This window comes from Bactrocera dorsalis, chromosome 2 (genome assembly GCF_023373825.1).
Source record: "Bactrocera dorsalis isolate Fly_Bdor chromosome 2, ASM2337382v1, whole genome shotgun sequence".
NCBI lineage: Eukaryota > Metazoa > Arthropoda > Insecta > Diptera > Tephritidae > Bactrocera > Bactrocera dorsalis.
The window spans coordinates 81696630-81722618 of NC_064304.1; the positions used below are offsets into that span (position 1 = coordinate 81696630).

General features: G+C 34.3%; 1 protein-coding gene across 2 annotated transcripts in view; it reads right to left on the reverse strand.

Annotated features, from left to right (window-relative positions):
• Positions 1-1817: 1817 nt before the first annotated feature.
• Positions 1818-25989, reverse strand: part of LOC105223223 (ichor) — a 35645-nt gene continuing 11473 nt past the window's right edge. For both annotated transcript variants that reach the window (XM_029549077.2, XM_049448528.1), the window contains exon 2: positions 1818-6555. In XM_029549077.2, the coding sequence (XP_029404937.1) occupies positions 4613-6346 (1734 nt within the window). In that variant the 5' untranslated portion in view covers positions 6347-6555 and the 3' untranslated portion in view covers positions 1818-4612. The remainder of the gene's footprint in view (positions 6556-25989) is intronic.

A 25989-nucleotide genomic window follows, 5' to 3' on the forward strand; every position in this document is an offset into this window, starting at 1 on the left:
TATGTTCATACATATAAACTTAGATGTATATAGAATCATAAGAAGCTGTTGTTAGTTGCTGCTACTTTGAACAGATTGCCGAAGTATGATGAACAGAGATTGAGAGGAAGTTGTGACAGAGAGGCACTTGATCACAATTGTAAAGGAGATCGCTATACAAATTTTGTTGCTAATCCACAAAAGTGCAACTATGGATCGTTTAAAACATAGAAAAAATATATCACCATGTTATCCGATATATTTTCATTGTATTATTAATTTATCATTTTGTGGTATTAAATAGACATAAAATATGCCACAAAAAAGTTTGTATAACTTTTTTATTAAATAATTTATTTTATAATTTTTGAATATTTTTAAAAATTTTAGAAAACTTGAAGAGGAATTGAAAAAGCTTATTTATTGTAAAAAAATTATTTAAAGTTTTTAATAAAATACATATTTGATATTTTTGTGGTCAAAATATGAATTATTTTTGTCACCGAAATTACTATAATTAATACTAGATGAATGATTAATATAAGTTCGCTTTGCTTAGTTTAACGAATGGTTAAAAAAAAGTCGGATCCCAAGTTCATATATTTTTCATAGAAGAACACACAGCCAATACTTCAAAACGGTCGGGTCTGTGAGGTCTCCCTATTCCTAACCGAAACGAACACGGAGCAGAATTTTTTTTTAAGTATGGTGAATACGTTATGGAGATTGGTTTTCGCCTCAACAAAAACTATAGCAATATACTGAATATATTAAGTTATGGAAATTGTATAGAATGATTATAGCGAACCTTTAACTTTTTCCCTTTTTGTAGTACGATTTGTCGTTTGCTTCCAAATAGGCCTCAGTTTTGGCGATCATCTCTTCATTAGAAGAAAATTTCTTCTCAAAGAGCAATCTTTTGAGTCAATAAAAAAGCGGACGCTTTCACGCAAAATTTCAATTTACGGTCATTTAAAACTATTTTGTGGACATCAAAAAATGTTTTCGTCGATAACAAACTCTTTTGGTGATCAGTTCACCACGTCTAAAATTAACATTACATTTGACAAAAATTAAAATTAACATAACATTTGATGGTTTGATTTTTCTGGGATACTGTCCGGCAACTCGCCAAGTTTTTGCATAAATTGTTTGCCTTCAAAAAGTAATATTTTATTAACACGCTAAGTTCCTTTTTTATCAATTTTTTCACAATAACAAGAGTTGGTTCACTCAAAATGATATAATTCACAAACTAATAATGCGACAGCTGTCAAATTTATACACGCACCTTTTGAAGATTAGGGCTAACTAAAAATCACATATTTAATTCTGGTAGCGCCATTTATGTACATATGCCAACTAGACTTTCAATTTGTGAGTTGTGCAAAAATTCAGACACACTTTCTTCTCCCTAAGAAGCTGCTCATTCGTCGGAACCGTCGATATCGGATAAAGCTGCCATTTCGACCAATCAGAATCCAGTTTTTTTTTGTTTTTGGTTTTTAATTGTCAAGGGTGGTCTATGCATTCTATGCAAAAGTTGTTTCTTGTTTTTGCTTTAAAAATCAATTTATATACAGAACATTTGGATGGCACTTCGACGACAAATACTTTATTTCGACCCTCTACTTCCCCCCATTTTAAATTTCTCGCGAAAAAATTTACTCTAAAAAGTCCCAAAATGCTTTAAAGAAAGAATTAAGTGGCATCACTAGGAAAATATTTTCATTCCATATTCTTCTTACCATTTTTTCATTTAACAACTAACTAACTGAATTTTTTAAGCAAAAAATATTTATATTTCGCAAATTTTAAGAAACAGTTTGCAACGCATTTTATATTTAATATAATTTCATTTAATTTAAGACTACACCAAATACAATAAACTATTTACATTTTTTAATATTTATTTTTCTTTAATTTAGCAAAAAACTACTTAAGGGATGAGGAGGTAAAGGCAGCTAATTGCTTTTGTTGTTGGATAGAGGAATGGTGGGGTATACACATTTAAATAAATAATTGCACAAAAGTGTATAATTAAAAATAAATAATAAATATTTTACATTAATTTAATTTACATAAATTATTTAACTGAGCAACTGCTGCTTGCATTTGTGTGTGTGCGTTTAACGGTTACTTGTCTAGAGTTGCATAGGCTACATACTTACAGTACGACATATGCGTTTCTTATTAAAAGTAAGTTACTATTTATAAATTAACGCTAATTAAAACTTAGTAGATATTAACTAAAATAAAGCATCATGGATTCAGCAATGTATTTTAATTATTTTTTTACAATTTCAATTTGCATAAACTTACCAATAAAAAATAATAATAATTTTTAATATATATATTGCTAAAATTTTAAAGAAAATAATAAATGTTTTAACATTTTTATGAAATTTCGTTGAAATAAATCTCTCGAATTCAAGAAAACGCTTAACGCACCGCCAGGGCTGTTAGAGATTACAACAAATTTTCACAATTTTTTCATAAACAAAAGTGTTTTTAATATACATTTTAAACAAATAATTTTTTATACAAAAATTCCGCTAAAGTAATTAATTAAATTAATTTCGGCCGTTTATTGCAACTGCATTTACTTCGCTTATTAAACTCACTACTTTATTGCATATTCGTTTGTACATTATTGCTTTTAAACTTATTTGTATACGATTTTTTAATTAAAATATTTTTTCATTACTTGAAAGTTTTTTTGTAATATTTTGTATTGTTAAATTACTTGTATGAAATAATTTTCCACTTTGAGGTACAATTTCTCTGCTCTCTTTTACGCCATATGCATGCTATATTTTACAAAATTCGCTGCACACAGTTTGTTTAAAATTACCGTTATACTAAAACAATTTTATTTTTACATGCTGTTCTTTGAACTTAAATTTAAATAGATTTTAGAATTTTAAGATTTTACATAATTTTTGTTGTTTTAAGTTTAATCCAAAATTTCCATTTATAAAAAAACAGTGTTTTTTTTAATTATAACTATGAGTGCCTATGTTATAGACAATTTCCACAGCATTGTTTCGTTGGTAGAGTGCACACTTGCATCAAAACGGAACAACAGTTGCAAAAAGACAATTGGACGCTCCGTTGTTCTTACATTGCTTGTGCTCTCTTTGAGTTTTCGCTCGCGACAGTCGCTCATTGACGTTGCTCTAAAATATAGGCCTAACGCTATTCACACGCTAACTGTATTTTTTAGTCAAGTTGCCAATGCCATTTCTTTGACGAATTCGGATTTGTGGATTTCTCATTTTAAAAAATAACAGATATTGAGTGAAATCATGATTAAAAGCGCTCAACTCAATCCTTGTTTCAATGTCCGAGCCAAAATACCTGTTGAAAGCTTATATTATGTATTATATAATGTTAGCTTTGGAGTATACCAGAAAAGGACATTTAATTTATTTCACTTTTTATTTTCACAAAAATTGATTATGAAATATATTTTTCATAGTAATATGGATAAATTATAGAAACTGCTGAATAAATCAAACAAAAATCAAATTTAAATAAAAAGCTTTAAGCTTTCGAAAGAGCGAAAGCTTTACGAACTTTGATTTAATTATTTATCCGCTTAGCTCTCAGTTAAATTATTGCAATGTATGAATCTTAATATAATACTAAGAGCCAATGAAATCTGTGTATAAAAAAACTATGAAAGCTTACATAAATAATTATTTCAAATTCCATTCGAAAAAATTTCTTCTACTCTATCTTCTTGTAAATTCAAATTTTAACATAAAAATGCTTTAAGCTTACCAAAGTTTGTTTCAATGGTGTTATTGCGTACATTCGTTAAAATATTGCTTCCACATTACGTATCTCAGGTTTTCCGAAATTGTATAAGGGAATGACGAGCTAAATACCTTAATTTATTAAAACCATATTTTTAAAAGCCGCTAAAACCTACATTGAGTAAAACTAAAGAGATCAAAAGCAACCAACAACAACGAATAACAAATATTGACTGCGTGTCTCGTATTCCAAAAGAGCCACTTAAAATATACAATTTTTTCGAAGTAAAAGTATTTTCGTTACCAACTAAACTACAAAAGATTGTACTCGCATCCCATGGAATTTAAGTGGTTTTCAAATGTAGTCAAATTAATATTCAGAAAATACTCACCACACTCTATACAAAGGCATACATTTAGGAATTCGCAACACGCACTCGCTCTTTGAAGGACATTGAATTGAGTAACACTAACAAGGAGGCATTGAGTAGTTGAGTGCAAGCTTAAAGCTCTCACTCAATGGCCACTCTCACGCTCAGCGCAGTGATGGCAACACTTCAACGCCTTCAATGAACACTACGCCGCCTCCGAGAGTGTTGTTGTGTGGCGGAGTTGGTGTAGCTCTAATGTGGCTACTTATCGGAGAAGCTCCGGCAATAGCCACAGAACAGCTAAACACTCTAATAGTAGCTTCGAAGTACTTGAATATATAGAGTATATTCAAATACGCGCTCTCGACACAAACGCGTACACGCACACACTTAGGACACTCTCAGATGCAACGATTTTGAAGATTTGGGCTTGAACGCTCGCATATTGGCGTGCATCATGACAACACTGCTCTGTTGTTCGTGATCCTCGCGCGCATCGTGTCAGTCACGCCCAATTCTCTTATGTATCTGTTGATGTTTGAGCAAGTGCGCCTTCTGTCGAAACGCTTTGGCGCAAACATCACAACGGAACGGTTTCTCACCCGTATGCGTACGCAGGTGGACCTTGATGTTACTCTTATTGAGAAAACCCCGATTACATATACTACACCGATGCACGGGTTTCTCTTTCCCCAGCAGACCAGACAGATCGTTGGCGCTGAAGTTGACGGATGATGGTGAAATTGCATTGAGTTGTTGCGGTCCAAGTCCGCTACTGCTAGACTGTGCATTCGCTTGTTGTTGACTGGATTTCTTTTGGGAGCGCGAAGGTTTCCTTTTCGGCGTACTAGTGGGTGTAATAGTCGTCGTGTGTGGATAATTGCCCAGCATGTCGGGACTGCAGAGACCATCTGATTTCATTGAAGACATGGAGACTTGATACGGCTGTGGATTTGTGAGATAGCGCGGATTAATCATCAGATTGTCCGTGGTCGAGACAACGGAACCTGGCGGACTCGAGGTGGATGTTGCAGTGGGCAACTCGTTACAATATGAGGTAGAACTGGGCGCTTCACTTTTCATTGTGGCTGTATTTGCTTGTTGCGTGTGCTGTTGTTGCTGTGGTGGACCATTTTGTAGGCGATTCTGCAGGAAGGGCATGTAGCCGTGCGTGAGCAAATTCTGTAGCGTGGAGCTCGGATGCACGGGCGAGTGTGGCAAGATAAATTCACTAAGCGTATCCTGTTGCGACACAAGCAGTTTGCCATCTTGCTGAATGCAATTGCCATCGATCCACGCATCCAAGTCCATCCATGAGTCGCGCGTGTCGTTACCATCATCCTTATCTAATTGATTGGGCACCGTTGTGTCTGCTATCGCTGAACCAATTATGGCCGCAATGTCATCTATCGAGTTCATATCTACATATTCGGACAGATCTTTGGCGTCGGTATAAATTCGTACACTACTGTGTAACGAATCCGTGCCTTGGTCGCCACCGCCCACCATACCGTTGCCATTGTTGACTATGCCACCGCCAGCACCACCACCGCCGCCACCACCAATACCAGCCGTGCCACCTACAGACATAACACAACTATCGGCCATTGAGTACAGCTTACTATCTAATTGACTATCAGCGAACAGTTTCACGTCGTTTAGGCAAGCGTCCGCGTCCGGACTCAGAACGCTTTCAGGCAAGCATGTAGACGAGGAAACTATGTTGTGATCGGCCGAAGAGCAATGACTGTTGGCACCACCACCGCCACCGCCACTCGACATCGATGGTAACGGTGATGTGCCCGACGTCGCCGCCGCCAGTTGTATGGTGGTCGTGCCATTGCCGGTCGTCGACGTGTGATTCGTCTGGTAGGCGCTTTGTATGTAATTGTTGTTACTTTCATCAGGTAGCCTCTGTGCGATCGCATGATAATGATGTCCCGAGATGCCATTTATGGACAAGTGTCCCGTATAGCCGGTGAACGGTGGTAGTGGTTTCAGGTCGGACAACGCATTCAGGGAGGATGTATTCAAGAGCAGATTATCGAGCACATCTAGCGAGTTTTTCTGTTCCGTGTCACTGGGCAGCGAATCCAGATCGTGCTCCAGCAGTAATTTATGGCCATCGAGCAGATATTGATCTTGGCTGCCGTTCTGTGTGGGACCCCAGCATGGACTCATAAGTAAGCTTTCAACTTCAGATTCACTTGGTCCGTTCATGCTGCAAAACTTCATTGTATTTTACGGTGCATGCGAGTAATTTTTTTTCCTTTCAGCTCTTGTGAACGCAAGACGATAGCTGAGAAGGACTGCGTGTGAGTATCCAAATATGCTGGTATAATTTTAGTATGACGGGTGCGCTGCTGGATAACGGGGAGGACCATAAGTCGATAACAGTAATATATATTTGTGTATGTGTTAATTATTGGATCTCGTTTGGTTAACTGGAAATAAAGAAAAATAAAAAATAATAATAATAAAACAATGTGTTACCATTTACATATACTTTGTAAGGATCTATACTAAAATACCAAATATTTCACTACTAGGTGCATTTATGACCACATTCGAACTAATTCAATATTGAGGCTTATGTCAAACCACATCAGCACACTTTTGTCTACACGTTTAAGGAATTACCACTATTTTACAAGAGGCTCCAGATAGAATTTTCTCAGTGCTTTTCTTCTCTCCCCGATTTATGTTTTCTATTAAGAGCTGTTTTCAACGCTTTAATAAAAGCTCTGTTATATTTCAAATTATGTTTAAAAAATGAATAACCGAGAAAGGCTTGTAATGTATGCTGCAAAGAAATGCTTAAGGAACAACAACAATAATGCAATGAATATATATTTAATATCTTCTGAGACGGATTAAAAAAAAACAGTAAAAGATTTAACAAGAACGAAAATTAAAAGGGACTGGGAAAGAAAAGAAAACCCTAATGATATCATAATGTGCGATCTCTGCAAAATTCGAAATTTTCACGAAGGCTCAAATATATAACAATGTTATATAGTTATTGAATGTGCTGTATTAGTCAGGATAATATGATATAATATATAGTGCTAATAGGAAAGCGCATACCTGAGTAAAGCTATAAGACACATGACTTCCTCGTATAATAAGAAAAAATTAAGAAAATTCTACGACTATGAAATAGCTCTATATAAAGGGTTTCAATTCGGAGTTTACTTTAGGTGATAGAATTTTAAAAACATCAAAACTTACTTCTTTTATGGATTCTCTTCAAACGGATAGCTAGCTAAGCGCATAATAAATTATGCAGTGACCACTTAAATCGTCTCAACAAAAGTTAAGCGGTTCTTTACATTGACGTTTGGATGGAGAAATTAATAGTTAGTCATATCCGTCACTAAATCTAGTCATATTAAGGATTTGTATTACAGACTCTTTTTGCGATATAAATACAGACATATTCAAAGTCAGTAACACCAAAAGTTTTGCTCTATTCATGCATATATGTATTTATAAATATATATGTGTATATTAGGGCGCTATAAACATTTATTTTTCTATTCTTAATCTCTTTAATGTTTGAAACTTGAAAAAATCTAGCAATTTTCAAATATCTGTAAAGGTATTAACTTTAAGAATATAAACTGGGTTTTTATAAAAAGTTTCGTCCATTATGTGAAAATTCAATTTTAGTAAAAAAAATTGTTCCCATGATAATTAGATGTGAAACTAGAGTAAAATAACAACCCCTTAAAGGTGAGCTATTGAACTCATGTTTGGTGAAGAATTTTTTACAACAAATAAAACCATTTGAGCAAGTAAGAATTGAAGAAAAATTACAACAAAAAAAATTAAGAACCCTTTTGTACAAGTATATACTCAAAGATAAATGCATTTCTCTCAGTTGTTTGCAGCGGTATAGCAGCGCCAGCATCAGCAACAGTAACAGAAACACTAACAGCGTGAACAGCTAAAGTCATACAAATACCAACAGATGCTACAGCAGCAATAACAAAAATATGTAACTTCAATGAGGTATTTGGGTCAAAACATTAATATTCTTCAGAATTAGCATACAAATAGCTTAGAAAAATCCTCGCTTAATTTATACAAGCATTTGTAGATGCATATAATCATGTATGTATGTACATAAATACGTACTCGTATATGGTATTTGTACAAGAGACGTATTGAGATCAAATAAATTATAGGAACAGAATCCAAAAATAGTGGTATATATTAAGATCAGCAATTAAGGCAAGAACATAATTTTGGTAATAATTACAGTAACAGCAACAAAGTTAATTTTAGATAAAAGAGATTAAAGCATATACAGCAAGATATATAAATAGAAAACCGGCTAACTAAAAACACACAAAAAATACACAAAAGAACAAAAAATAGTCGCCCAACGAAAGCAAAGACCGCTACGAAACATCGCTAACGGTAGTTAGAGTAAATTTTAAGCGCTCAGCGGCAGCCGGCGTCATTCAACCAGGTTCAAAGTTGCTGCTTCGAAGAGAAGCTGGGAAATTATTTCTTTCAGCTTAAGCTGTTGTGTCCAAGAATTTATATTATTTTTTTGTATACAAACATGTTACATGCATATATAGGTGTGTGTATGTTATACATTAAAAGCAAAGAGAAGAGGAATTTGGCCCAGCAAAATTGCTAAGCCACAATTTTATATAAAAGTATGTGTATATATGTACATATATATATGTAAATTCCTGAGTATGTATGCATGTATAACCAATTCCTATGCTGACATACATACATACACACACTTTCAAGTCTGCTTATACTGTTAAGCTGTTGAATCACCATCAACCATTACCACTAATAATCGGTGGATTAACAATGAACAATACATTTCAGTTTGACAGGTGGTTGGACAAGTGTTTGAGCACATCAGAAAATCAAAAGCGGCTTTAACAAAAGCAAGAAAGCCAAAGCTATCCCAAAAGCTTCAAAAACCTCCAAAAACTATACGAAGTCAGAAGAAAGCGTGGAAAGAAATGTGAAGAATACTTTAAGCGAAAACGTTATTTAAACAGGTAAAAAAAATAGTTGAGCCTTGTGTACATTTACACGTTTACAGTTATGTACTTTCATGCGGTTAGACCTACTCGTATGAACTTGTTTTGGGGTTTGGCAAGTAAAAATATGTTCAAAAAGTAGGTGTGTTTATTCTTGAAGTTGTTTTTGTTTTTTATATTTTGTATACGTTTAAGTGGACTGATGGGCGTTTGGAAAGACGGGTGATGTAGGGACAAAATACAATATTCAAAAATTTTAAACACTATTAACTTATATAGTATATGAAAGTAATAAAGCGAAAATGTAAAAAATGCCGCATTTCAAAAAGTTCTCTCTTTCATTGCAGTAGTATATTGACGCGATAACCGATAAATATTAATTCAGAAAGAACAAGGTACATATGTATATGGCAAGCTGAATTAATATAGTCATGTTCTTCTGATTTTAGTCCATCTGTCCCTCTATAAGTGCGAACTGTCTCTCGGTTTTTATAATATCAATCTGAAACTTTTCATACATATTTTTTAACCAGGAAGGTGTTCATTTGTCAACAACACCGATACCCGAACACATAGCTGCCTTACAAACTAAATGACCAGAATCAAGTGGTTATATTGAAAGCTTTTTCATTTGACGAGACTTCTTCAAGAAATCTGGTATGAATTATTACTCAAGGCATCGCTACAATCATCAAAAAATTTTTTAGATAGGACCAATTTAGCACATAGCCGCTATATATAAACTGATGAACTGTGAATGTATATGTGTTAGGACATTTTTATACCTCTTTATTTTATAAAAAATTCACCTGTGAAGGTTTTTATAGCTTAGGTGGAGCCGAAGATAAGGTGCTTTTGGCGAAAAAAGTTTTAAAACAAGTAAGGAAGAGCTAAGTTCGAGTGCAACCGAACATTTTATACTCTAGCAACTTACAGGAATCAGGAATCAAAGTTAGGGAAATACCTTAAGCCGTAAATCGTCAACCGATGCTCTGGTTAGAGTAACAAAAATCATTATATGTAGTATATGCGAATTAGGATAGTATTGACCCGATTTTATATATTTTTGCCAATACCAAATACCATAAACATGCCACATACTAAAAAAATATATTCAATAAGGTACCTCACATACCATCTCTAATATAAGTATGTAGACGTAGTAAAGCCGACCGTTTGTTCAACAATCCTGATATTAGTATATGGAGGTAAGGCAAAATTTTCGTTCTATCCTATCTATTTTAGGCACAAAGATACACTGTTATGAGTCAAACACACTCATTAATGTCATTGAGATAACTTCATATATTGGCCGATATATGGGGTATAAAATCACACGGAAGTTCAAAAATCTTTAAATTAGGTATATGGGGGCTCAGAGAAGTATTAACCCGATTCAACTGAATTTTTGATAAAAAAAAATGCCACAACATATCGATTAACTTGAAATATGGCATGCATATTTTCTAAATTTCTCTCAACACATGAAGAAACAAAAAATGAAAAATTAAAAAAAGTCGACATAGTGAAAAAATCTACCCTTATTTTTGAGCAGGGCCCATTTAATGAAATTTTGTTTCTTCGGGTTTGCACCTTCTTGAGATATTAGACATTCGTACTAATGAGAATTTCATCATTCTTTTATTTTTCAGATTATTATTAGGGTAGAAATCATGACGACAAGAATGCGGTGAGTTTTTTTCAGCCTCTACTTCAAGAGCGCAATGAATTTTGTTTTTCAAATTAATTTTGTGTAGTATTCAATATTTATATTTAGAGAAAAATAAGAAAGAAAATATATTGTTTTCAATTTTATTATTCATAAGTAATAGAAATTTTTATTTAGCTGCCACCACTGGCTTTTTACTTTCAAGTTTGTGCCTTAAGTCTTTAGTTGTTCAATACTTTTTCGTAGCAATATTCACAATAAAAAGTTCGTTTACCATGCTTAAAAATGCATTACAAATAGACAGTTTTCAAGAGCATAATTACTAATTTATATTGTATTGCAATGCAACTATTTATTTGACCGCCACTGTAGGCATTAGTCAATTCTTTGTTTGAATTTTGTGTCTAAAGTCTTTCACATACAAAGATCATTGTCACTGAGGTTTGTGTCTTAAGTCTTTTATTGCCATACTGTAACCATAACGGTTTGGGTACCGAGTTCGTGCCATAAGTCTTTAGTAATTGCAACAATTTATTCCATGTGCCAAGTTTGTGTCTTAAGTCTATTGTTTGTATTTGGCATAACATCACCATTAAATTTTCACTGAGTATATCTTGAGCAATTCTATTTAGGACTCTTACCTTAGGACCTAAAAATAAATGGTTCCTTTTCTATTTTCCTGTAAAATCCGGCTTGAGCAATTGACTTGCAGCATAGCTGACATAAAAGATTCAGAATTAAAGATGAATTTACATATGCATATAAGTGCATAAGTACATAAGTAACGAAGTACAGCATATATGTATGCCCTTATGCTCAAGTGTCTGTGTGAAAGTGCTTATTCCTTTAAGCAATTCCAAGTATGCAGGTTGCATTGAAATTCACAGTCGGTTGCTGCACAAATATGCCAACGCTTCAATAACAAAAACAACATAAGTATGCACATACGTACATAAATATGTACATATGTATGTGGTATGTGCTTGGAAAAACGATGGAAATAAGGCAAATCGCACAAAAACGCTGCCAGCAGTAATATCATAATAAATTTCGCTTTCAACAAGTTCGCGGACACGGGCAGACCCCGGACGTTCGGACGACTTGCCTTGGCAACATGGAAATCAAGTAAAACCAAAACGCTAGCCGAGAATGAGAATGGGCCACAACAACAACAAAAACAGCATACATAAATCACACAAATGTGAAAATAGCTTTGGCATTTAAATGGCACAGAAAAAGAGGAAGATAAAGAAAAACAATAACAACAACTAGCACACATATATAAACCGCAATTGAGGAACGTGAAAAACACGTTACTGGGAAAATTAGGTAATGTTGCAGCAACATGTTGCGTCGTAATAAAAGCGGAGAATTCTCAGCAAAGAGCCTACTAAATGGAGAGCGAGAGTGATGGAATGTTGCTGATTGTAGTGAGTATGCTGCAAGTTAAAGAAATTGTCTCCGATGTTACGAAGTAGGTGAAAAGAAGAAAGAAAGAAATTGCAAGAGAGGCAGATAAAAGAAAGTAGAGAGAGCAACGCAGAGCGAGCTATAAGAGCTAAAAGAGCATAAAATATCAATTCTCCTCATGAGAGACAGTTTATTATAAAACTGAACGGAGAGCCATTAAAGCAGCTTAGCGTTGACTGTCATTAACACACTATAACAATAACAACAGCAACATCAGCCAGCCAGCTCAAGCAGAATTGTCTGCCAACAACAGCAACACACACAAAACGGCATACCAGCATTGTAGCAATGTGGCTATGGACTGCCGGCAACAATAACACATATAGCCAATGTACCGTTATTCAAAAGACCTGCTGACATACTTCCGCAATCGGCAATTGCGTTTAAAACCGACGAGTGCCGAACATGATTAAAAACACGAAGTTGAAACTGAAGTCACAGTCAAAAGCAAGTAGAGGCACACAACATGGCTGAGCTCGATTTGAAGCCAAAGCTGTTGCCCGCTGGCTGGTGCTTTGAGTTGGGGGACTCATCTGTAGCTGATGCATGAGCATGATGAGTTTTTCAGACTACGTGCGCTAGAGAACAGACTTATTGGTAAATGCGTGCGAGCTTGGCTGCACGGCATAAGTTTCATAGTGGCCGCTATCCGCGACGTCATGTTGTTGTAAGTGTACCAAAAATTCATACTTGCTCGCAGACTATGCGTATTACGGTTGTTGGTCTCTGATTTCGCTCAGTACGATGCTGTTGCTGTGCGCTCTTTTTACTGTGTCGACAGTGCAGAGTGGATCAATTTCGGCAGTAGAATGGCACTTTTTGTAAAATATTAGAATAAAAAAGTTAAAAAATAATCAGTAATTAGTAAACTAAACATAAAATGTAGAAGAAATTCACTATACATAGAAAAAAGAAATCTCGCCAAATAAAAAAATTTTCCTTACAGAAACTTGTTTTTGAGCGGCCAGTTTGTATGGTAGCTGTTTCTAAAAATGAGTTATTTTTGTGGAGAAATTTGAGATCGATATCTTAGAAACTAAGAAACTTAATCGTGTATGGCGTTGATAGACGAAGATGAATAAACCGACACAGCTCGTCACATTGATCAGTTATATATAGTATATAGTATATACAAGTATACTTTATAGGGTCTCCCACGTTCCCTGAAGGGTTTTACAAAGTTTGTGAAAAAGTTATTTTTCTGTTCGGTGTGTTCTGGGTATAAAAATGTGTTTGTAAAATGCAAATAAAGGTGAAACAAGTGAGATAAAAATTTCTTTTTTAAGGTATGAAACTCCGAAACGTTTAGTTAACAACAATTTACTATTATTGATTTTAAAATAATCGAAATGACACACTGTGTCACATTTGTCTGCTACTACTGCCACAACAAAAATTACAACAACATTCCAATAACAACAACAATAATTACTGTTACTGTCAATCACTATGATTAGATATAAACTACTAAGACTTCGTTTTGCATTTCACGCCATTTCTGTCTTTAGTCATTAATTCGCTGATTGGCATAGATTTTCTAAAAGTTAAAAAGAAATTATTTCGCCATTACGCTTTTGTTTCTTTTCTACGCACGTTTTCTGCTATTGCTTTCGCTCGCATTTCATTTCGTATTTCCCGTCTCTTTCCATTTCTTTTATGGCTTATAAATATTAGCAGTGAGTACATCGAATGTGCATAGGTGTAGGTACCACTAGGGTATGTAAGTATCGTATACATATGTATGTATGTAATATTTATAAAATGGTATGTATGTATACGTATGCATGTATATGTATGTATATGTATCAATCTAACTTGTTTCTAACAATCGAAAAAAAAATTGTGGCATATACTCTGGCATTCAATTATTGCCATTTTTTTAACTACATGCCCACAATTATTTGAATGATTTTCTCGTCTAAGTTGGATTTAGATTTTGTAGTGAAGTGTCAGAATGTATATAGATGTTAAAATGGTCGTGATTGAGATGGACGTGAATTAAGCAACTGAAGCATGATAAGCATGCTTTAAAGTGAAGCTCACATTTCATACATACTACTCTAGCAAAAATAAGTATAAGACTTTCTTCATAATTTAAAATTCTTAATTTATTCTTCAAAGTCTATGTCGTTCCCCTAAACTTAATCCCACTTGGCCCCAGTACACTTGTGCCAACGCTTTTCCCAATTCTCGAAACAGTTGTTAAAGTTTATTACCGGCTAGTCTTTAATGCGCAATATTCCGGCCACTTTATACGAATAGCTTCATGCAGATGACGCACAACACTCAAATAGTATTTCTTGTTGACCGTTTGTTCAGTCGAAAGAAATTCGGAGTGCACCAAACATCGAAGTCGTTTGATCGTATGATTCCGCGTCGTAAGCATAGAACTAAGACCCATCGCTAGTAGAACTTTTTCATGACATTCTGAAAGTCGGAAAGCATTGTTTAGCAAACCTTAATGCGACCCTGTTCTTTCACTTTTCTTAGGCCCAAACGATGTTTCAAAATGGTTTTCATTGATCCTTCCGATATTCTAACGATGCCAGTAAGATCTCTGACTGTGCCTGGTCTATTCTCAAACACCAATTCCTTTATTTTATTAACGTGTTGATAATTCAAATTGTTCAACATCAACTGATGGCCGTCCTGGACGTTTTTTGTCGCCCTCTTTGAATAATTTGTACCAATCAAAAACACTTGTTTAACTTGCAAATACATTTGTCAAATCGAAGTACACATAACGGCCACACAAACTAATCGATCAAAATCAAGTTTTTGTAAAGAATCTTTTGTATTTGTGAAAAGTGTAACTGAAGTTAACGTTTTTTCCTTCTTTGAAATTTTGATAACCCACTTCAAAGAGAGTATATTTTGCAAAGCGAAACGGAACTTAAGAGTTTTTTATTTTTGTCACCTCTGTTAACTCAACCAACAAACCACAAAAAGTAAATAAGGTGAAGTAAATCATATCATATCACTAGAGTAATCAAAGACTTCTATTGCTGGTTCACTTACAAATTGTATTTCACTTTGCATCAGACATTTACTTTGACAGAGAAGTTTGGTTGATGCTTTTGTATGAGTTTGTTCCCATCGAGGTGAAGCAAAGCAAAGGAAAGCAAAATGTTGGACAACTCTCATCTTTTCACGCTTTGCTAAGCAACATTATTATTACAAATAAGCATAGAAAACATAGCGTCCACTATTTTATATTCTTCGTTTTTTGTTCTTGTCAAGCAAAACAAGGAAAGTTATGTATGAATGGATCATTAGTCCTGTTAGAGATAAAAACGTAATCACTAGACTATTCCGTAATATTGTTAAATTTATTAAGAATAATTACCATCATTAAAGCACACACAAATTCTGCTTTTTAACTATCGAAAACAAAATTTATGAATTTGTGGATGAAAAATGTAAGTACATATACCAGTTCCAGAGGCGATTCAAGTTCACCGATAACAAATTTTCAAGTAATTTCAAAGAGACAGAGTGCTTTTCTTCAAAATCCTAATCTACCTGCCTAACGATTCTCCTGGCACTTTGCATTTTTTAACTATTAACTAAACTATCTATAATTCATCTTTCTACAACCAATCTTTTTATGTACAAGTAAAAAAAATTACTACTACGTTTACAATTCAAAGAGATTTATGCGCCACAAAGATAACAATTAAACTTATACCCACACACACATACATACGTACAAACAAATTTAGTTAGGCATAAAAACAATAAAAATTATTCTACTCCCCACTCAATTGGCATTACAAACGCGACTCTGTATGACTTTGACAATGGCGCTGCAGCACATTCTACAGACTTACATAGGTTTACAAAGGATCTCCGTTACTTTTTGATTACGCATTTTGTAGTTGTTGTCATCGGCCACCTTTTTTATTGTTATTATTTTTTATGTGCATTGTCATAGTACTCTATGAATGTTTATTGTCATATTATGTCTAGGGAGTGAGAGAATCGAAAATGAGGTCAATTTCATTTGTAACGGCGCATCGCATGTGGCGCGCGTTGGCGTCTTTCAACCGCAATATTCGAACAGAAAACAAAAAAAAGTTCATGTATTTGCATGAATTTACGCGGTGTGATTACCACAAAAGAGCGGAAAACTTTTTCAAAACTTCTGTTTGGTGCGTGGGTTGAACAGGTGCTTTGTGCGTCAGGTCAGTTTGCATAAGCATTGTTCCGACAAATAATAACAAAAAATAAAGCAAAAAATATGTGTAAAATAATTAGCTAAAAACAATCTGTGTTCTGGCTAATAGAGTAATATTTTAGACTACGGTTACATTTTTATTGTACTAATTTACGTGGGACTTTTTATTTGATTTTTGGCAGATTTTATGAGTAAATTTTTATAATGATATAAGCTTGACAGAGGCGGACTTGAAGACGTTTTTTTGAAATAAATGAAATATGAAATAGTTTAGATTATTGTCCTCTGCACTTACTTTAATTAAAATTATATATATAAGAAAAGATTAAATATTAATAATATTAAGGAATACAACAAAATAATAATTAAAGTATTCTCGTTGTCAAATGAAAGTGAAAAGACTGAGAGCCGTCTTTATGAAAGCAATAAATAGTATAAAACAAGTAAAAGTGTTATCTTCGACTGCACCGAAGCTATAATACTCTTCTCAAAAACAAAATATTTCGTACAAGAACTTGGTTTTGATCGGTCATATGTGCGGCTCGCTCTGAACAATTTCTTCGCCGATTATACCGTTGTTTTGGACAATATTTCATGCCAGACGTGAGGATAACTCGTCAAATACAAAAGTTTTCCAACAGAAAATCGATTTTGTCGTCGTCAATTTTTAGCTATTAACTATAGTGATCTGACAAGTTAGCAGCTTTTTGAGAAAAAATGAGCGTGTGCAATTTATAAACCGATAGTCGGTCACACCTAAATGAACTCATCTGGTCACGATGATCATGTACTCGTACTATGTATATATTTTATACGGTCTCCGTTGTTTGCTTCTTGGTGTTACAAACTTCTTAGCAAAAGGTAGGTATTTAGAATATAAAAATTAAAGGTGAGATGTTCTAGATCTATATTCTTCTTCTATTTATAAAATATTACATATGTATATAATATGTACATACATATGTAAGTATAAAGTTTGCGCTAAAGCGCCAATACATAATATAATTTTGCCCAAACTATGTTTGGGGAATTCATATTGCTCGGAGAAGGTTATCCATTGTTGGTAATCGGGTTGAATGGAGTTTTAACTCAAAACACTGATTCGACTGGAGCAATGACAAAGAAAATGAGAGTTAAATATTTTCTATTCATTTATTATATTCAAATATTTAATTGAAATCAGCAAGTTCATGTTCTTGTTTTGTTTTGCATCTGACTGCAAAAGTATGTTGAAGAAGCCAGTGAATATATTTCTATATTCAATTATATTGTTTATTGAGGGCAATGAAATATAATATATTTTTTTTATCAAGCTGTAAGCAATCACAAAACAAATTTCAGTATGAAATACAAAAAGAATAGAAATAAAAACCAGTAAGGAAGGGCTAAGTTCGGGTGTTACCGAACATTTTATACTCTCGCATGATAAAGTGATAATCGAGATTTCATTATCCGTCATTTACATATTTTTTTATTTTGCTGTAAAATTAATTAGAATTAAATTCTGAGAGATTTACCGATATTTTCGGTGAAAAATTAGGTTAGGCACTGAGTTCTTCGTGTTCGATATCAGGGACCTTGAAAAGTTATAGTCCGATCACGACAATTTTTCCACAAACACCGTATTTGTGTAAAGTTTTATTCCGCTATCATCATTGGTTCCTAATGTATATATTATACAGAGAAGGCATCAGATGGAATTCAAAAGAGCGTTATATTGGAAGAAGGCGTGGTTGTGAACCGATTTCACCCATATTATGTACATGTCATCAGGGTGTTAAGGAAATATTATATACCGAATTTCATTAAAATCGGTCGAGTAGTTCCTGAGATATGGTTTTTGGTTCATAAGTTCCGACGTTTTTTGTTAGTCGGTTAACGCACTTTTAGTGATTTTCAACATAACCTTTGTATGGGAGGTGGGCATGGTTATTATCCGATTTCTTCCATTTTTGAGCTGTATATGGAAATGCCTAAAGGAAACGACTCTATAGAGTGTGGTTGACATAGCTATAGTAGTTTCCGAGATATGTACAAAAGTAAGTAAGTAGTAGGGGGCGGTGCCACGGCCACTTTTCCAAAAAAATTACGTCCAAATATGCCCCTCCCTAATGCGATCCTTTGTGTCAAATTTCACTTTAATAGCTTTATTTATGGCTTAGTTATGACACTTTATAGGTTTTCGGTTTTCGCCATTTTGTGGGCGTGGCAGTGGGCCGATTTTGCCCATCTTCGAACTTAACCTTCTTATGGAGCCAGGAAATACGTGTACCTAGTTTCATCATGATATCTCAATTTTTACTCAAGTTACAGCGTGCACGGACAGACAGACATCCTGATTTCAACTCTACTCGTCACCCTGATCACTTTGGTATATACATATAACCCTATATCTGACTCTTTTAATTTTAGGACTTACAAACAACCGTTATGTGAACAAAACTATAATACTCTCCTTAGCAACTTTGTTGCGAGAGTATAATAACTAATTTTTTTCTAAATTAAAATTCAGGATATTCAAAAATATACTTCCGCTGGCAAATCGTCTTTGTGATGGGAGAATTAAATACTTATAAAACAATTGCATGTGTGCGTGGAAATTACTCAGCAAGTATGTGTATAAGTTCATAGAAGTAAGTAAATATATACATAAGTCTTTAAGTATATACTACAGGTCTTAGCATATATGTACCTACATACTTACGCACGTAGTATTTGCATACGATCCCACAAAAGCCAGTAAGCATGTGAATGTCAATATGTGCATTTGTACTTGAATTTGTGTGAGAAGTGGAGTGAAAACGCGAAAGCAGGTCGAGTTCAAGAAAAATGCAGCTGAAAATCAAACGCAATGAAGAGCAGCTAAAGATCCGCAAAGCAAAAGTAAGCAAAGGCCAGCTTAAGAAAAGCAAGCGAGTTAAAGGTTGTTGTAATAAGACAAACACACTTAAGTGGAGAGTATATAGTATAAAAGCAAAATCGTGTCACATATGTATGCAAATCAAAGTGGAAAATAATGTGAAAAACAATGACGGAGTGGCACATAGAACATCAGTTTATATATACATATATACTTAAGTGCATAAGTACAACTAAGTACAACTACTAGCGCTGATATCAAGGCTGGGAAAATGCTTTATTCCCATTGTTCTTGTGCGCCTAAAGAGTTCTTATCAAAATACATAGGTAAATGTAAGCTTTTCGTCAAGGTTGAAATTATGCAATACAACAATAAAAAAATAAATATGTATATTGATATGTGTAGAAAAAGATTATATCCAAAAAGATTCAATAATTGGGAATAGCTTTTCCGTCGTGTTCAAAATAAAAAAAAGGAGAAAAAGTAGAAAATGTTAAAAGGTATAAAAAACTCCTACTAAAACCCTATCGACCGGTTGTACATACTTATGTATGTATGTATGTATATTAGAGCGGATTGATTTTTTCTATAAAATTCTATAGGCGAATATGTCATGCGGGTTGGCATTCATCTCGTCGTCTGATCTGTTAAAATGAATGTTAGGGAATGAGCTGATGAAATGGCATGCTTGGAAGGACAAACTATTAATCTGAGAATTCAAATGCAGCCTTGTTTTATAAAAGCTTGTCATCAAGTTTATTAGCTGTTCAGAGAAACCTCATATTTACTTTAACTATTTGTCATCGAATTGCTCGACTACTTATCTTAAGGGTCTTACGTACGCGATTTTTGCCGACTAATAATTAATAATTATCGAGTAATGGAATAATGTGACTTAGCATATGAGAACCATATCACAAACGGTAGGGATAATTTAAAAATATTTGGGGTATGATTTAAAGTAAATTAGACAAGTCTCTTGAAGTAATATTCTGGAGAAAAAAAAATAAAGTATTCGTTTTTGGGGCTCTATAACCAAACTGATTGATTTCAAAAATGATGCAATGTAATTTATTTCGATTTTCTCAAAACTATCGACTATCGATAATTGGAAAAAATTATTCCAAGCATTAGTACTCGTAAGTTAAATACGCACTGCCTTATAAAACTAAATTCGTTGATGAATTCATAACTTTCAATGTTCTTAAGTTTTTACCACCGCCATCCGGTGTGTTCTCTACTTCACAATGTTCTAAGCAAATACTTGACCCAGACCGAGAGCAAAGAAGTTAGCTCCTCACCATATGTACAGCGGGAGGTGCGGAAACGAGAGAGAAGTTATTACCACTACGAGCACAAGTGTGGAAATTAAGGACAGCCATTGGCCAAAATAACCATGACTTGGCCCCAACACAGATGGCATTGAATGGCTTGTGGCGGATGCTGTGCGGAATACGAAAACAGATGGCAACAACTACAACCACTTGAACAACAATAACAATAGCAATTAGCGAATGTTGCATGTTCGCGCAGCGCACGTGAGAAGATGCAAGCGACAACAGCAAAAAAAAACAAGAAACAAAAAACAATGGCAATAAAGCATGCAATTGCAATAAAAACAAAGTAGCTAAAGAAGAAAACGAACACATGTGACCACATTGAGGCCACACTTAGATGTGTGGCGGCAATAAACTGAAACAACAACAACAAAATCGGTATGTAGCGCTTGTTGCTTCGAAAAACTTGGCAAGGTTGTGCAGCTGTTGCAAGTAGCCAGCAACAAATTGAGGCTAAAGTTGTTTACTTGCAGTAACAGTTATTGGCTGGCAGCGGCGACTGTGGCAGCAATGCTAATTACGCGACACGTACCACACACATATGTACATACTTACATAGTCGTTTGTGTGGCCCTGGCGCATGCGCGCACTTGCTTGCCAATGACACACGTGCTGCAGCAGCGCGGCGATTTGACTGACTATTTTGTATAGCGCCATGCATATATTCACATACACATGTATTTATATACGCTCATAAATGCATAAAGCTTCGTTGGTGTATAATATGTATGTATGTATGTGTGTGAATTTTGTTTGCTGGAATTCTCATTCAATGAATCTCTTCGCGGTTTCTTGTGAAAACTCGGCCAAGTCAATGGAAAACGAAAAGTCTTACGCCAGCAACACAAAAGCTCAATGAATGCAATACCATAGTAGTATGAGTGTATTTATATTTGTTTGCGCATGTGCTCTTGCTAAAATATGCATTCGCACACACACACACACATACAGTCGCATTTGTTCTTGTACGCCGCATGCAAATGCTTTGTTTTTGTTTCTGCCTTTTTTTACTATTTTCTGCTTACCTTATTCATTTAGCGCGTGTGCTTAGTACTTTATTGCCTTACTTATCTCTTATGTGGGTTATTTATGGCCGCGTCGCCGCTGCTTTGTCGCGTGTCATGCGCATGCGCATATTCTGACAAAGCATAAGCGTTCAGCGTTTTTAGCATTTGCTAAGTGTGCTGATAAGTTGATAGTAAATGAGAATGTGTGTGTGTGTGTATCTAAAATATATTTTTACTGCACTTGCTTACACCGTAAGTAATTAGCTGCCTTTTCTCTAGCAAAAACCAATAAAATGTTTAGCCGAATTTACCTTTACCCACAAGTTTAGTTTGAAAGTCCATCGATTTTTTCAGTACATTTTTCAAATTTTGCATGCCTTGTTCTTGTTGAATGTATTTTCTGACTTAAGAAACATCGGAAGCTTTAATACAACTAAAAAAAACTCGAATATTGACATCAAGTACTTTTTTTAGATCATTTCCACAACTTGTGTATTACGTTAAATTTACTATGAAATCTGTGTCGCCTACCATTGAGAGTCGTTTGGTTTCTCGAAAAATATAACATCAATTATCTGTAATCAACAGATACTTTTCTAAGCAGTATTTGAAGCATAAATAACACAGATCGGCGATGATCAAAGATATAAATTAGGTACAGTGAACCAGAAAAAACTTGTAGACGGAGATCGTTTGACTTTGAAGTGACTTATATCTTCAAAATTGTTAAAACTTTTGAGTTGCATCCAAAAACAAGAAAAAACCCGTTTTATAATATAATTGAAATATGTTTTTAAAAAATCACATTTTCCAAAATAACTAAAAATTGCAAAATAACTATTTTTGAAAACCAGAAATAAACTTGTGCAGTGTCCTTAAATTGATATTTTAACACTTTTTAAAGAAAGTTAATACTTTGTAACTATGTACACCTTTGTCGTCTATCATGGTTTGCAGACTTTTATTCATACCATTATTCACCATACTTTATGAAAGTTCAGGAGATATATTTGCCCATATTTCATGAAGACCGGTTTTACTTTTTACTCTCGTTACTTCGTCTCGATATAGGCCCACAAGTGTTTAATGGGATTAAAGTCTGCACTACGGGGAGAATGTGGCAGCACTTTTTTTCTTTTTGTTCAACAACCATTCCTTATCCACTAAAGCAGGGAAGGTAAAAAAATGGACGTTCTTCAGATCCAAATAAATTAAATTTGGAATCATATGTAAAAATTACCGATTCCCAAAACTCGTTACCACCGTGGAAAATGCTCTTTCAAATATAACAAATGTTTTGTGATCTTTCTTTTCGAATAGAATTAGGTAAGACCAAGAACTTCCGAACAGTTTGAGAATGGACTTTTGCAATGCCAGTTTCCTCTAGCTCCTTAGCGTTCCACTACCATCAAGTCGTCCAACTCCACCAGAGTTTTTGAATTTGGCAATAATACGCTGAACTATAGTATGTGTTTTGTTTTGAAAATTTTCCTTATTTCGTGAGTATATTTGCTCTTTTGCCAATATTTCTCTACTTGAGCCTGTAAATCTTTAGAAGTTTGTTTATTAATCTGTTGTTTTGTTATCAAAATAAATTCGCTTGCCATAGAAAAATTTTGACCATACTCCAATAATTTGATACCAAGTGCAGCCAGGTCCTTCTCCACCTTTTCAACAGAGTGGAGGTCTTCTTCTTCCTGTACGGAATCGAAAACCTTCAAAGCTGTAGTGTTCTCTTCCATCCAGACAACATGACCTAGCCAGCGCAACCACTATCTCTCGATTCACTGAATTATGTCAATGTCGTCGTATATCTCATACAGCTCATCGTTCCATCGACTGCGGTATTCGCCGTTGCTAATGTGCAAAAGACCGTAAATCTTCTGCAAAACCTTTCTCTCGAACACTTCTGATTCGGCAATCATCAGATATTGTCAGTGTCCATGCCTCGCATCATTTAGGAGGACGAGAATAATGTGGGACTTATAGAGTTTGGTCTTTGCTCATCAAATAATACCTGACAAATATAACGGTACCAACTTGATAACTACATTTAAGGCGTCGCCAACGTAAGTATGGAAGTTATTTTTGCTTTCCAGGACCTGACAGCAACTTAATAATAGCTCAAAAGTTTCTCTACGAAAGAATTAGCTTCGAGCTATACGTATAGGGATAATTTATTTCCAAGCCATTTTGGTTCTTTATTTGAAATTTAGTACAAATAAAACCTTGTAACAATAATCTGTTTATTCTCAACATTTTATACATAAAACTTCAATCTTGAAAAAATTGCAACTACAACAAGACAAAATCCACATATGTTTTTCTAAATCTGAGCACATTTTTCAAAATATATTCATTTCCGATTTTTGCGGAAACAAATGATTCCTATTTGCATTTTCAGCTGTTTGAAGAGACAAACAAACAGTCAGCAACAATAACAATAATACAAACAACAGCAACAACAACTTAGCATAGTTCAATAAACTCACAAAGTGCGGATAGTATCCCAAATAGTAACCGAAAACAAATTTGAATAGCGACACAGATTTTATGCATGGAATGGCGCACATCCAGGAGCAGCGTTGAGCACACCATACACCCCTTCAATATATTTATGTATAGATATACATACATATATTGCTGTGTGCTATTTTATATCTGCCCGGCTCATAAAATATGCGAAATACGAATTTTGTGAATGCCATTTTTGCGCGCACATGCAGATCTCACCGCACGTGCACATACATACCAAATATAGTATTTGCAGTTGTATGTGTAATTGCTGCGGACACTACGAAAATCAAGCAGCAGCAACTATAAAGCTAGCAAACCGTCATAGTCGCTTTTTTTGTTCTGACTTAATTGCGTTTGCCGTTCTCATTCGCAGCTATTACGCTACAATATGCTGTAATTGTTTGTGTTTTTTTGATTTATTTTCTATTTTTGTGTTTAATTCATGTCGTCACTCAGAATAGAAATATGCAAATTCGAGGTAAACTCAAACAAGCGTTCAATGCTGGCGCAAATCAGGCGATATTCGGTATTTTTATACCTGAGTACTACAGTGTCTATAAAACTGTGCTGCTTTTGTTAATATAACGGTTGTCTGCGCAATGATTGGACACTATTATGAGATAGAAGTATATTGCAGTATATAGAAGTAAATATATAAGTATATCTGCAACTTTAAAAAATCTAAGACGTGGACTTACATAAGTGTGAATTTCATTATGTAAAATTCCATGCCTGCAGTTGTCAAAAAAGTGAATATGTTTGTCATTTTATTTTTAAACTAATTCAACAAGATTTACTACCAGACAGAAATAATAACTTTTGTGCTTGCCAAATAAGTTTGAGTAACTTTTGTCCTCGTGTCATTTTCATCATTCTTTAAAGTCAAATTAGCTCTTATCAAATTAGCTGAAGTGATAAATGAAACCGCGCAGTACCCTTACGGATTGAGGGGTCTTTTATAACAGCTTGAAGAGGTCAATTCCAATAAGCCTTTCAGTAAATACAAAAAGCCAATATACCAAAAGCCGAAGCGTTTTAAATATTGGGATGCTCACTCTAAACAGACAATTATTTAAAGCTCCGACGTTTTATGGCAAACTCTGTATACCCGCTTTGGGTTATAATAAATTTTTTTTTTCTCAAATTCTTTATTTACAATCTGTCTGTATTCAAGACAATAAGCAAATGTTCTAAAATATACATAACTTTATACTGTTGGACCCCAGTGGGCGCAAAAGTAGTTATAATAAATGAAATAAATATTTTAATATGAGGATTAAGATGAAATGATTAAACAGGGTTTTTTTTTAATGTATTATGGAGTAGAATTAATATGATTTTTCACGGAGAGTTTTTTCGGAAAGTGTTGCCATATATTTTAACTTGTTTATTATTTTAATAATGGTTCCGTTTCACAATTCAGCGACGACAAATCAAATATATTATTTAATTTATGAGGTAAAATTATGGAACTAAACATTAAATAAAATTTAATTTATAAGGTTCCTCTCACACATTTATTTAATTTTAGTGTGCAGTTTATGAGTAACTATGTAAATTTCGATTCCATTTGCTCTTATCACAACTTTACTTGTTTCTTCTTTCTTGTTATACTCGTATGACTTTGATTTAAAAAAATACAATATTTTTGGTATGTTATAAAAGTATAAAATATATTTAAAGCAAAATTTTTGGCACACCTTCACATGCCCATCGGCTCAGGCCTGCGGTCATCGGCCACTATGAGACAAATTTTATAAAAAACTAATAATTTCTAACTATAATACAAATACAATACGCGTAGTGGCCGCTGACAGTCTGCA